Raw genomic sequence first — 12,507 nt, 5'->3', positions numbered from 1 at the left:
TAAACTGCGCGCATGCGCAGTGGGCCTGCCATCGAGGAAGCTGCTTTTTGGGCAAAAAGGGGACCCTGCCCGGGATTTGGGGGACCCTGCCCTACTGGAGGGGGACAGGTGAGTACCCCCCCACCTCTCTCTCTCCCTGGGGGGCTGGGCCAAGTACGGGTCTGGGTGGGGCTTGACCCGGCCCGGCTCCACTCAGCCGCCTCCTCCCACTCACTAAGGGGTTAGCCCCCTCTCTCCACGGGCCCCGCTTACCTCCGGCTGTGCTGGGGGTCGGCGGGGGCTCCGTGGCTGCTGGAGGGTTTCTGGGGGGCTTCGGGGGAGCGGGGGCGCAGCGGGCTTTCACCTGCACATCTCTCGCCGCTCTCGAGCCTAACTGATTCAAAGTGTTCTGATTCAATTGGCAGAGATTAAAGGGTTTCTATTTTGATTCAGATTCAGAGATTTGGCCACTGAATCAGGCCAAATCTGTGCTGAATTGAATCAGGGCCTGAAGCTTTGGAAAGCCCTAATAAGCAACTCCTTCTGTTTATAGTCTGAGGAGGCAGAATTGTTGTATACAGGTAAAAAAAAATAAAAAATTCTTCTAAAATGATATCAAAGTTGAAGTCACACTTAGAATCACTGCAGCCCAGTGTTGCTAGCTCTTGATTTTTATTTCAAATCTTACATCGTTTTGTGGCTTTTATTAATCTTTTTCATGATGACATGATTCCTGCCATCAACTCTGCAAACTTTACCTTATTCAAAAGAACCACCATCTCCCATTATTTTGAATGTAATGAAATGAAATTGCTCTAAATCAAGGTGGCCATCCTTTCCCAAAGTGGAAGTAGGTCTTCTGGTGACAAAGATGGCTACCAGCTTCTATATTTTTCAGTGATACTTTATCTAATCTACCCTCTTGAAAGCTGTTTGCACTTTGTTATCTTGGCAGGAACGTGTGCAGACTTGGAGGAATGTGGCAGGCAGGGAGTCCAGGAAGGGATTGGGAGAGTGCTGGGGGATGTGGTATACAAGAGGGAGGCTTTGGGGGGGGGGGAGGGTTTAGGAAGCAGCTAAAGGAAAAGTGAAATGAGGTGCAAAGGAGGGACAGCAAGATTAGAATATGGGGCGGAGGGTAGGAGGGATTGAGGAAAAAAGAAGATGAGGTTCAGGAGACTGAGGGGCCTGAAAGATATTTTGTATGTCTATAATATACAGTATCTTGTATCTATATCTAATATACAATACAAGCATGTGTAGAATGCTGATAAGGGAAAGAGAAGAGAAATACGTGGGAGGGGAGTAGAATGTGGAGGGGAGAGGAGCAAAAGATGTGCAGAAAGATGGTAGACAGGAAACTGCAGGAGCACTAGCATTTTTGGAAGGGAAAGAGATAGGGCTGTGATTGGCTAGGGGAATGGAAAGGAATATAACAGCTTCTTATGCCAAAATTACTTGAATAACATCACAAAGGACAGCTACATGCTATCAGGAACAGAGTAGAAATCATGTCAGAGTTCAGACATACAGTAATATAAATGTGATACTGCTAATAAAAGGAGTCGATTGTAAAAGTTAGTAAGTTGCTTGATAATTGCATAATAATTACATACAGATATGCATTGAAAATGAATCCTTAAGCAGTACGTGGGCCCCTAAATTTTTTAACGTACTGTTTTATTCAGCTTTTCCTGTTAATCTCTGTATTTTTCAGGTCACTAAGTACAAAAACATTTAAAAGAAAGAGTAGTAATGGTGTTAAATTGATGTACTTGAAACGGTGACTTTTCTTGAGATGTCTATTTGTACTTAGTGTAATGGAATGGCTGACAGCTGGTTTCAGTTGCCATAGTATAATTATGTAGAATAGACTCTTGCAGTGACACTATGTCAATTAAGGAATCTCTCACTTTCTAGACTACAAAGAACAAAATGACAGTACAAGATATTCTTTCCATTCTTTTTCATAAAAAGATAGTGACACTGTGTGAAATTACAGTCCTGTTATGATGACATAAGTCAAATGATTTGAAAGATTTCTGAATTGATTAAAAATCATCAGCATTATAATATAGAATATATGCGATTTGGCATGTTGCTGTTATGTTTTGTTTTTTCTATGGTGGAAGATATTTTGGTGGGGGAGGATGAGGTTTTCTTTTTTTTTTTTTTTTCAAATATGAAATAATGTGCATAGATTTCATGTATAAGCTCTGATACTTCTGCTTCAATGCAGATTTTTCAGTTGCCACTCTTTGGCCACTGTTTAAAACAACAGTTAACCTAATGCATTTTGGTTTGTTTTCAAAACTCTAACAAAAACGTAGATATGGGTAGAGGGTAGATGAAAGTAAGTAATTTTCCTATATTTTTTATAGCTATATGAGTTTTTACAAATTGTACCATAATGAGAAAAATTAATTGCTTTTCTTGTCTTGTCTACCTCTGCTTTTTTTCCCTTCTCTATCCTCACATCCTAGGTAAGTTAATGTTTTTGTTCTTTGGACATAGAACACAAACATTCAGGTGCTTTGTTGAATTTGAGAAAACTACATTATCACAAAGTCATGATCTTTGTGGAATTAATATAAAGTGTGTGTAAATTGGATGAAAGAATAGATGCCATAAGCATTTCCTGATAGTAAATGCAATTTCTTCTAGTTTCACAGTATCGATCCTACATGTTTTAATAGCTTTTTTCACGTAAAAAAACATTCTCATTTGCATGCAAATTATGTAATACTTCCAAGCGATACATGAAGAGATCCTCCTTTGCCAGTTTTCTACTGATTATTGATGTCTGTTTAAGGCTTGTGTCTGTTTTCTGTGTTACTAGTATAGTATTTATTGACATTTTGATGGAAAAAACCCCACAAAACAACCTATCCAGTTAGATTAATTTCTTTCTGTGGAAGTGCCCAGGAAAAGGGATTTTATAAACAAAGACATGAGCAGACATTTATTTTATTAAAAAATTCAAAAGCATTTGAGTACCAGCCTGCTTCATCTCTGACGTCTACAAGAAACCAGATAGCTGAGTCATATTTTTTGTGTGCATTTAAAAATGCTACAAACAAGGAAACTATTTCTTTATTATGCTATTCAATAGCCTATGAGTAACCATATAATGTTATTAAAATACGTCTTCTGTCAGTCGTGGCTTTTCTCAGTCCTGGGCCTCTTCTTAATACATACTATTTATCTATCACCTTGCTGTGTCATGCTTGCTTCTTATTTGATGTGGCTATTGCATTTTGGCCTTGGTAACATAACAGTAATTGCTATTAGCATTATGTAACATCAACATGGTTAAGATTCCAATTAGTTTCTTTGGAAGTTGGAATGAATATTAGTAGGTATTTGGGTAACATCAGTATTTTCAATAGAAAAGCTATTTAATATAGTTAGTGTAGGAAGGTCCTAGGAAAGGCAGCCAATTCTGAGATAATTCTTTATCTAAGTTAAAATTAGCATGATTTTAAGGGATGCCACTTTCAGATTTAGTTACACAAATGTTCATAAGTGTTTGATTAAACCCTTCTTGCATACACAAAGTATCTTATTACTGCAGTTTGGTACCACTATTACTTACAGGTTCATAGAACACTATATTAAAATTAAAACATAGTCTTCCCATTTTGTCAAGTTTAGAAAAATGTATTCTTTCAAATAATATGATATCCATTTTCTAAAAAAATAGAATAACAAAGAGGAAAATAGGAATAAAGCCATCACAAAACCACAAAATTGCCTACCTTTTTATTAAAGCTTTTTTCTTCTTTCTTGTCAAAAATGTTTGTAGTTTACAATTAGTACTTCACTGACTATTAAGTAACTTTGCTAGTTTTCAGCAAAGAGTCTCTAAAATAATGAGTGCTAAAATGAAATTTGTTCAGACCTGCAAGTTGCCTAACTCCCTGCTATGACTTCTACTAATTCATATACCTAAAATATTGTTTTTATTCATTTTATGTGTTGCTGTAGAGCAACTTACCCTGTGCTGTGTTAAAATTTCATAGATTTCATAGACGTTAGGGCTGGAAGGGACCTTGGAAGATCATTGAATCCAGACCCCTGTCTGAGGGGCAGGAAGTCAGCTGGGGTCATAGGATCCCAGCAAGATAAGCTTCCAAATTTATCTTGAAGGCATTCAGTGTAGGTGCTTGAACCACCTCTGATGGTAGGCTATTCCAGACCTTGGGGGCTCGGACAGTAAAGAAATTCTTCCTTATGTCCAGCCTGAAACAGTCTTGCAGCAGTTTATAACTGTTCGACCTCGTCATCCCTTGGGATGCTCTGGTGAACAATCATTCCCCCAGATCCTGGTGAACACCCCTAATAAACTTGTAGGTGGCCAACAGATCACCCCTGAGCCTGCACTTTTCCAGGCTGAAGATCCCCATGGCTCTCAGCTTGCTGTTGTAAGTTCTGTTTTCCGGACCTCTGATCATGTGCATGGCTCTTCTCTGGACTCTCTGAAGCTTGTTCACATCCTTTTTGAATTGTGGAGCCCCAAACTGGATGCAGTACTCTAGCTGTGGCCTCACCAAGGCCAAGTACAATGGGAGTATGACATCCTGGGATTTGCTTGAGAAGCATCTATGGATGCAAGCCAGTGTTTTGCTTGCTTTACTAGCTGCAGCATCACACTGAAGGCTCATATTCATCTTGTGGTCAATCATGACTCCCAAGTCCCTTTCATATGTAGTGCTAGCCCGTGTAGCACTGCCAAGCCTATAAGGATGCTGCAGGCTTTTCCTCCCAAGGTGGAGAACCTTGCATTTATCGCTGTTAAACACTATCAGGTTCTTGTCTGCCCATTTCCTGAGCCTGTCAAAGTCAGTCTGGATTGCCCTCCAGCCCTCAGGTGTGGATGCTTTACCCCAGAGTTTGGTATCATCGACGAACTTGGCCAGTCTGCTTCTGACTCCAATGTCCACATCATTAATGAAGATGTTGAACAATATAGGTCCAAGGTCAGAGCCTTGGGGGACCCCACTGGTCACAGGGCACCATGATGATTGACTTCCATCAACCACCACCCTCTACATCCAACCACGGAGCCAATTCCCCAACCACCACCATCTGAGTCTGACCACAGAGCCAATTCCCCAGCCAGCGGATCGTGGTGGAAACTTTAAGTTCTTTGCTTTGTTCCCAGTCCACCTGCTTCACTTTTGCAAGGAGATTCCTTGTCCAGTCTTCTTCCTTCCATCCCTCCTCTCTCCCCCACACTTCTTGCTCCCCTCTTACCTTTTCATATGTCAGTAATGCACAGTTATGAACATATGTCAGTAATGCACAGTTATGAGAAACATTACAGACCATCTAAATCAGAGGTGGGCAAAATGCGGCCCGGGGGCCGGATGTGGCTTGCCAGGCCATTCTTTCCGGCCTGCGGGATAGAAAAATTTAGAAAATTAATACTTATCTGCCCCTGGCTACCTATCATGTGGCCCTCGATGGCTTGCCAAAACTCAGTAAGTGGCCCTCTGACTACACTTTAGAGCAGGGGTTTTCAACCTTTTTTTAATAAGGTGGCTGGATGTGGAGTGAGGGGGTGGCACGTGGGCAGACGTGGGGTGGTGGTGGCAGTGACCACTGTGTAGAGCTCTCCCCTACCTCCAGCGTCCAGCCGGGCAATGCCTGTGCAGCTGACAGAGGGGAGCCACTGCCCTTGCCCCAACCTGGCCCTGACTCCTGGGAGGCGGCGGTGCTCCATCCCTGCGCACACCCACTAGGGCCTTTCCAAGTCCCCCCGTCCCCCCAGGGGTATACCTATCCCCGGTTGACAACTGTTGCTTTAGAAGATCACAAATTTACCAGTGTGTTGTGTAGAAATAGGACTGTGGCAGAGATTCAGTGCACCAACTTGTAAGATCACAGTGATAAGTTATGTCAATGACTGTTTTAATACATCTATAAATGTTTCAAAGGGTATTATTGTTGTCATTCTTTCTATTAACTAAAAGTTGAAGTTATAAAAAAAACCCTCAATAATCCTGGGGAAAAACAAAAATGGGAACAAATTCTCATTTACCTCATAAATACCAAACTAAACTAAATGACTAACATAATGAAACCTAGTTTTTTTTTAACTATGTAGAAAATGCCCTTCACACAATCCTAGTACAATATCTGAGATTTATTGTAAAAAAAAAAATTAGAATATTTTTGTTAATAGAAGAGTCATAGCTTGACATTGTGACATACCTTTTTGACTTCATTACCAATTCCTTTGAAATAATATTTGTTAGTATGTATATATGACAAGCTTGTATATTTAAATGCCATCAAATTATTTAGCATCTTGATGTGAACTGGTCCTGTACCAGAGCAATGTCCTTTCTTGACTCTCCACTTCTGTTATATATAACATTATTACTGATTTTTGTTTTCATGCAGAACTATTATGGAGCTGCCAAAATGATTTTTTCTGACAATCCACTTGGCCTGACATGTGGAATGGTATGTCCAACTTCAGATCTTTGCGTAGGTGGTTGCAATCTGTATGCCACAGAGGAGGGACCAATTAATATTGGTGGACTGCAGCAGTTTGCTACTGAGGTATGTAGCAGCTGATATTTATACATATGAACCAAAAATTGCCTGTCTGACTTTTTATTATTATTTATTATTTTTTAAATTTTACTGAATAAGAGAAGTTAATGTTAGGTAAATATGAACCAAATTTGTAAAACTCTTCAGTTTTTAGTTTCTGCACCAAACATCCATTATTTGCACAGCTTTATTCAGGTACCCTTCATCAGGAGATTGGAAGTTGGAGGAGAGGGGAAGGGGCTTGCAGTTGGTAGCAAACTTGTGATGATTGCATGCTTTTCTGCACAGGAAGGAAAAAAGGGCTGCAGAAGCTGCTTCATTTTATTAGCTTTTGCAGAGGCCATTGAGACACTGTGCCAAATGCATGAGTTTTGGACAAAAAGGGAGAGTATGTGGCCCTCTGAATGCGCGCTGGTATTAAAATTACATATTTCTGTATATTTTTTGCCGTTCAGCCGTAATGTCATATAAAATAGCCCCTTTGCAGATGATGTTTATAAGAAAAGGGTGAAATTCTGGTCACCACAAAACCTGAGACAAGGCCACAAACCAAATATAGGGTAAGGGGAGGAATCCTCTTTCCCTCAATCAGGCTTCTTCTGTACTACAGTTCAGAGGTCTCATGCCACTCTTTTCAGTGTCCGTGGCCAATGGCTGTGTCTGCAGAGGTACTCCTGGTACTCTGTGTGCCTCATTTAATGCAGCTGCTGGTAAGCTACTTGGGGCACTTTTGGAGTCCTGTGCAGCTGCCTTTTTGCTTTGAACCTCTTTTCTCTTCTGCCACTAAAAAGAAGCTGACGCACTTTGATTTCACTGGTGTTGAACCTGCAAAAGGTAAAGCCATAATTTTTTTTTGGTCTACTCTACTCATTTGGGTGATTAGGCTAATGACACCAAACTTGGTTTACCCTGGCTTTATGTTGAATGTCTGAGTCTTAGAAACCAAAGGGATATGCTTTTTTTCTCTAATGGCTCTTCTCCTTGTATGTAAAAATGTAACATTTACTGCAAGATGAAAGGCTTACATTAAAGAAATAGATTAAACACTTGTCAAGGATATGATAGATAGAATGGTGAAATATTACTGTTTAGAAACCAAATGCAAGTAATATCTGTTAAAACTTCATTTGCGTCTCTTTTTTGTCTTAATGCCATGATTAATAGGCAGGAATTATGGCTTTGATTGATTTTGCTAAAAATCTGCCATTTTTCTTCAAAAATCTTTAGAAATCGATTTAAAAAGTGTAGTGCTGGCATAATGATTGATACTAAAACTGCAAGACAGGAAAAAAAAATCCAAAATGACCTCATCACATTGTTTTAAGTTTGTTTAAAGTGATGCATTAGTATCAGAGGTCCTAACAGAATACAGTGATAATTTTACTGATCCTAAATTTTTCAGAATGGCAATTTTTATATTAATTTATCTACATACTGTTTATTTATAATAACTCTTAAAATATATCCATAGTTGGTACCTACAATAATGAAGTCAGCTTTGTAAAAAGTATTGATTTTTAGCACTTGCATCTTAATTACCCATGTAAGCCAGGACCTATCGTTGGTATTTAAGATGCAAGTAAAATACTATTCTTGAGAATAAGATATTTTTGGAAATAAAATAAAAGTGTGTACAGCCAAAAGGAATTTCGCAACACTTAATTCTAAATGATGGAAATTTAAAAATAAATGCAACACAATATAGTCTCAAGTTGTTATCAGTAACATAAATGGGACCTGAACCTGCTTACTTATGTGTGTGGCTTCACTTAGGAGTATTTAATCAGTTGCATGATATAGGCATGCAATATGTGTTGTTACTAATGGAAGTTGCATGGTTATTCTCATTCACAGTATACAAGTTTGCCCCAGAGAACCGTATTTATTGAAAACTACATTCAGCATAAAACCAATTTTAGACTTTTTTTTGCATGGAATTATTCTGAGGAACTTATACTTTGATGTATTACAAGAAAGTAATGAAAATACAAGTTATAATAAAAAGAAAGACTATTCTGCTGACTGAGATAAAAGATAAAATTGCAGTAAAGCAGGAATGTGGTTTAAAATGGAAATATGCAAGAACGATGTATGCCCTTTTGTGTTTCTGAACAATGACTGGTCATCTGTTCATACTGCAGATAAAACTCCCTAATTGGAAAATATTTGTCTTGTGTACTATAATAACACAAAAATGGCAACTCAAATGTGGTATATTCTCTTTATGCTGATCCACATCTTTTCATAACTACTAGCTTCACTTTTAAATATGTTATAATTAAATCAGAGAAAAAAATGGATCCTGACAGTTAAATGTTAAAATGGGGAAAAAAAATTGTTACACATCTTGTATTTGTGATTTACCAGGATGTATGTTGTGATGCAGTTACCACGGTAACAAGCGCAACTGGGAAACAACATGGATTCAAAAACCTAACTATTAAAAATGATGTGTGTTGAATAGAGGTTTCACCTGCTACTGCATATATGTAGGTCAAAATTATATTAATGTCTTGCTTCCCCTTCATGCCTCTCCCTTGCACAATTGCTTTTTAAAATCACTGAACATTTCTATTTCTTAGAATACAAGTTATATGGATATAACATAGAATGTAGTCACAATAAATATAGATAGAGAGCTGTTTGGATATGAAAGCCATGGAGTATAGTAAAATTTAGCTCTTTCTCAATGTTCAGGTACAAATTATAGGAGAAAAAGTGAAGTGCAATGTATTAGACTTTTTATCACACGATTAGTAAGGAGTCTGCAAAATCTGGATGATTATTGTTCAGTTTAAAATGTCTCTTTCGGGGCCTTGTTACACCTTATGCTGTAAGCCAAATCAGCCTTAATCAGCTTAGTGTTGTTTGGCTTAGTGGAGCAGTCGCACCTTAAGGCAAAAAACCATCTCGCTGTCCTTCACCTGCACAATTGCGATTTGCCCCTAGAAGCTGGTGAGTAGGGCTAAGATTAGGAGCTAGGGGCAGGACTGGCTCATTGTTTGAGCTCTGAGGGGCCCAATCCTTTTTTTTTCTCTGGAGCCCGCTCTCCCATACTGCTCCTGTCCGGGCTGCTGGCCAGCCAGGTAGGCACTACCTGAGCTCCAAGGGACTTGATTCTTTCCAAAAGTTAGGTGGCACCCTGCTGGCCAGCAGCCTTAGTGGAGGCGGTGTAGTGGGGTGAGCGCCAGAGGAAAAAAAGGATCGGGCCCTCAGAACCCAGATACATGCCCCAGTGGAGCCAGGTGGCTGGAGCAGGGTGGAGCTTGGAGGCTGCAGCATGGCAGCCCAAGCACAGGGTCAATAGGAACTGTCCACCACACTCTGCTGGGCTACGTAGGGTCTGGCCACTGGCTCCCCACCTCCTGGCTTGCCTGGCAGTGGCCACAGGTGGCAGGTGCCTGAAGCTCTGAACCCTCCGTAGTAGCCAGGCAACTCTGGGCATGGACCTAGCATTGCCCATCCTAGCTAGGGCTGCACAGAGCAGGTGGGAGGCTGCATTGCTCACAGCTGCCTTTCAAGCCTGGTGAGGGTGGGAAGTCCCATCCCTGTACCCAGCTCCCCAGGCTTGCTGCTCCTGCTAGGCCAAGCTAGTGCTGCAGCCTTGGAGCTCACTTGCTCTGATAAAGCCTAGCAGTCTGGGAACATGCTTTGCGTGGGGGGGGTGGTTTCTCTCCAATAAGGATGGGCCTTTTCTCTCCAATCCTGCCAGGTTTAGGAGGTGTTTGTGAGCAGTGCAGCCTCCCCACCTGCTCTGTATAGCCTCAGTTTAGACAGACAATGCCAAGCCCCACACTTTGTGTCTGGAGCTGCCTGGCTGGTATGGGGAGGTTCAGGGGCTTCAGGCACCTGCCAACCATAGCCACTTCTGGGTGAGCCAGGTGTGGGGAGCTGGCAGCTGGAGTCTGCACAGCCTGGTAGAGTGCAGTGTCAGTAGGAATTGGCTTGGGGCTGCTGTGCTGTAGGTGCTAAGCTCATCTGTTCCAGCTACCCAGCCCTGCCGAGGCATGTGTCCAGGTCCTGGGGCTGCAGGCACCAGGTGGGAGATATGCTGCAGCAGGACACAGGGCTGGGCACAAGATAAACTTCAGGTCAGCAGGAGGGGAAAGCATCATCCTGCCACCCACCACAGGCACTGCAGTTCAAGTCTGGCTTCGGAGTTCAGAGCAACAATCTGGTCAGGGAGCACTGCAGCTGCTGGGTGCTCCAGGGTTGTGGTGCTAGTTCTGCCCAGCTGGAGCAGCAGGGAAGAGGCATTGTGTCTGGCCTTGCTGCACCCTGACATCCCCACTCATCTTGACTCAGGAGGGGCCACTGCTGGAGTACTTCAGTTTGGGCAGAATAGCTGTTTGGAGTTCCTTAATGGAACAGGAGCAAAATTAGGTGGATTAGAGATGATGCTTCCTTGGAGTGGTTTAACTTTAGGCAAAATAATGAGTGCTTTAAGTCAGTTAAGGTGTTAGTGTGCAGCCAATCCAGGAGTTACAAGCTCCAGAAGCCTCCTCAAATTACCATGTAACACCATGTAACAAGGCCCTCACTGTTTCCAATCATCTATTTTGAATGAGGCAGTGTAAACTAAATTCAAAGCGGATTCTTTCTATGCCAAAATACTGCAGCAATTCTCATCCTCCACACTGTCACTGAGGATTTGTTCCTGTCTGTCTTGTTATAGCAAGAAACAATTGGGAAAGGAGATCAGAGAACACTTTTTTCCTAGAAATCATGTTGTTTGAGGTTACTTGTGACCAGATTTGATAGTGCTGTTTTCTGACTTCAAGAGTTAAGAAGGCAGCTGGACTGCTATTTTGATCATTATGTAACCTCAGGATGTGAGACCCTTCAGAAAAGAAATTAAATTTTGGTGTCTGTTATTTTTTATTTAGATTCATAGTCGTAATTAATATTAGTAAGGGTCACTTTCATTCTTAATTTTAAATTGAGTTGAAGTCTAAAAAAGACTAAGTGCTTTTGTATGCTTTGTTTATGGTGTTGTGTTCCAGCAGAGAGCATGGATTCAGGGACTTTTGACCTCTACAGGTAATACGGATAGATTGCACTTGAGGTTTTGGAAGAGTCTACAGAATATTTTTATAAACTTTAACCATCCTCAGAAGTGAAAGGTAGTAAAAGGAACGTTGTTGCCAAACTGTTCTTACAGACTGTGTAATATGTGACACAGGGTGAAATCTTGGACCAGCAGTTGATATTCTAGTTCTGTTGATTTTTAGTGTGGCCAGGCTTTTTTAACTCTGTTTCACCTACCCAATCTGGAGAAAAAATAGTATAACTTTCATTTATTGTCTTACAGAAGGAGGATTGTTAGTTTTGGGCAGCAGTTTTGGAGATTATAATATTAGTACACACACACACTGGCCACATCTACACGGGGTGCTGACTGCACAGTCATTCAGTATTTGTATAAATAACCTGAATTACTGTGCAGTAGCACCAATGAATGCCTTTTTTTGTGACGCTATTGCACAGTAGCCTAATACTACTGTGCATTAGTGTTGTATCATAGTTTGTGCCATGTGATGCTACTGTGCATTAGTATTGGGCTACTGTGCAGTCAGCATCTCATATAAACATGGCCAGTATGTATTTAATCTTTCAGAAAGTAATTTATTGCATGGTGCTTGAGGCCCCAGTTTGGTCAATGCTTACTCATATGCACACACTTTTGCAGGATTAGAACTTTAATTACTTGTGATTGGACTGTGAGGGTGGGGAGGAAAGATCAATCCATTTTCAGAAATTGTTTAGCAATCTATGGATAAGTGTTTATGTTCTATGACTTAAATTGCTGCTAAACAAGTTACTTATATGAGATTTTAATGTACTCTAGCTTACAGTCGCTCATGGAAATCAGTGGAAAGGTATAAGGCCTGTACAAACAGCTCTTGAATAACTGGGTTTATTAGACAGAAAAATATTTATTATCAGTTTGTGAGCTACTAACAA

The 12,507-nt window shown here is 40.7% G+C and overlaps 1 protein-coding gene across 4 annotated transcripts in view; it reads left to right on the top strand.

Annotated features, from left to right (window-relative positions):
* Positions 1 to 12,507, top strand: part of DPYD (dihydropyrimidine dehydrogenase) — a 701,931-nt gene that overhangs the window by 202,363 nt on the left and 487,061 nt on the right. For all 4 annotated transcript variants that reach the window (XM_019479122.2, XM_006265262.4, XM_014599709.3 and 1 more), the window contains one exon: positions 6,388 to 6,549. In XM_019479122.2, coding sequence (XP_019334667.1) covers positions 6,388 to 6,549 — 162 coding nt within the window. The remainder of the gene's footprint in view (positions 1 to 6,387; positions 6,550 to 12,507) is intronic.

The sequence above is a fragment of the Alligator mississippiensis genome, chromosome 5 (assembly GCF_030867095.1).
Source record: "Alligator mississippiensis isolate rAllMis1 chromosome 5, rAllMis1, whole genome shotgun sequence".
Lineage (NCBI taxonomy): Eukaryota > Metazoa > Chordata > Crocodylia > Alligatoridae > Alligator > Alligator mississippiensis.
This window is presented reverse-complemented; position numbering and strand designations above follow the sequence as displayed.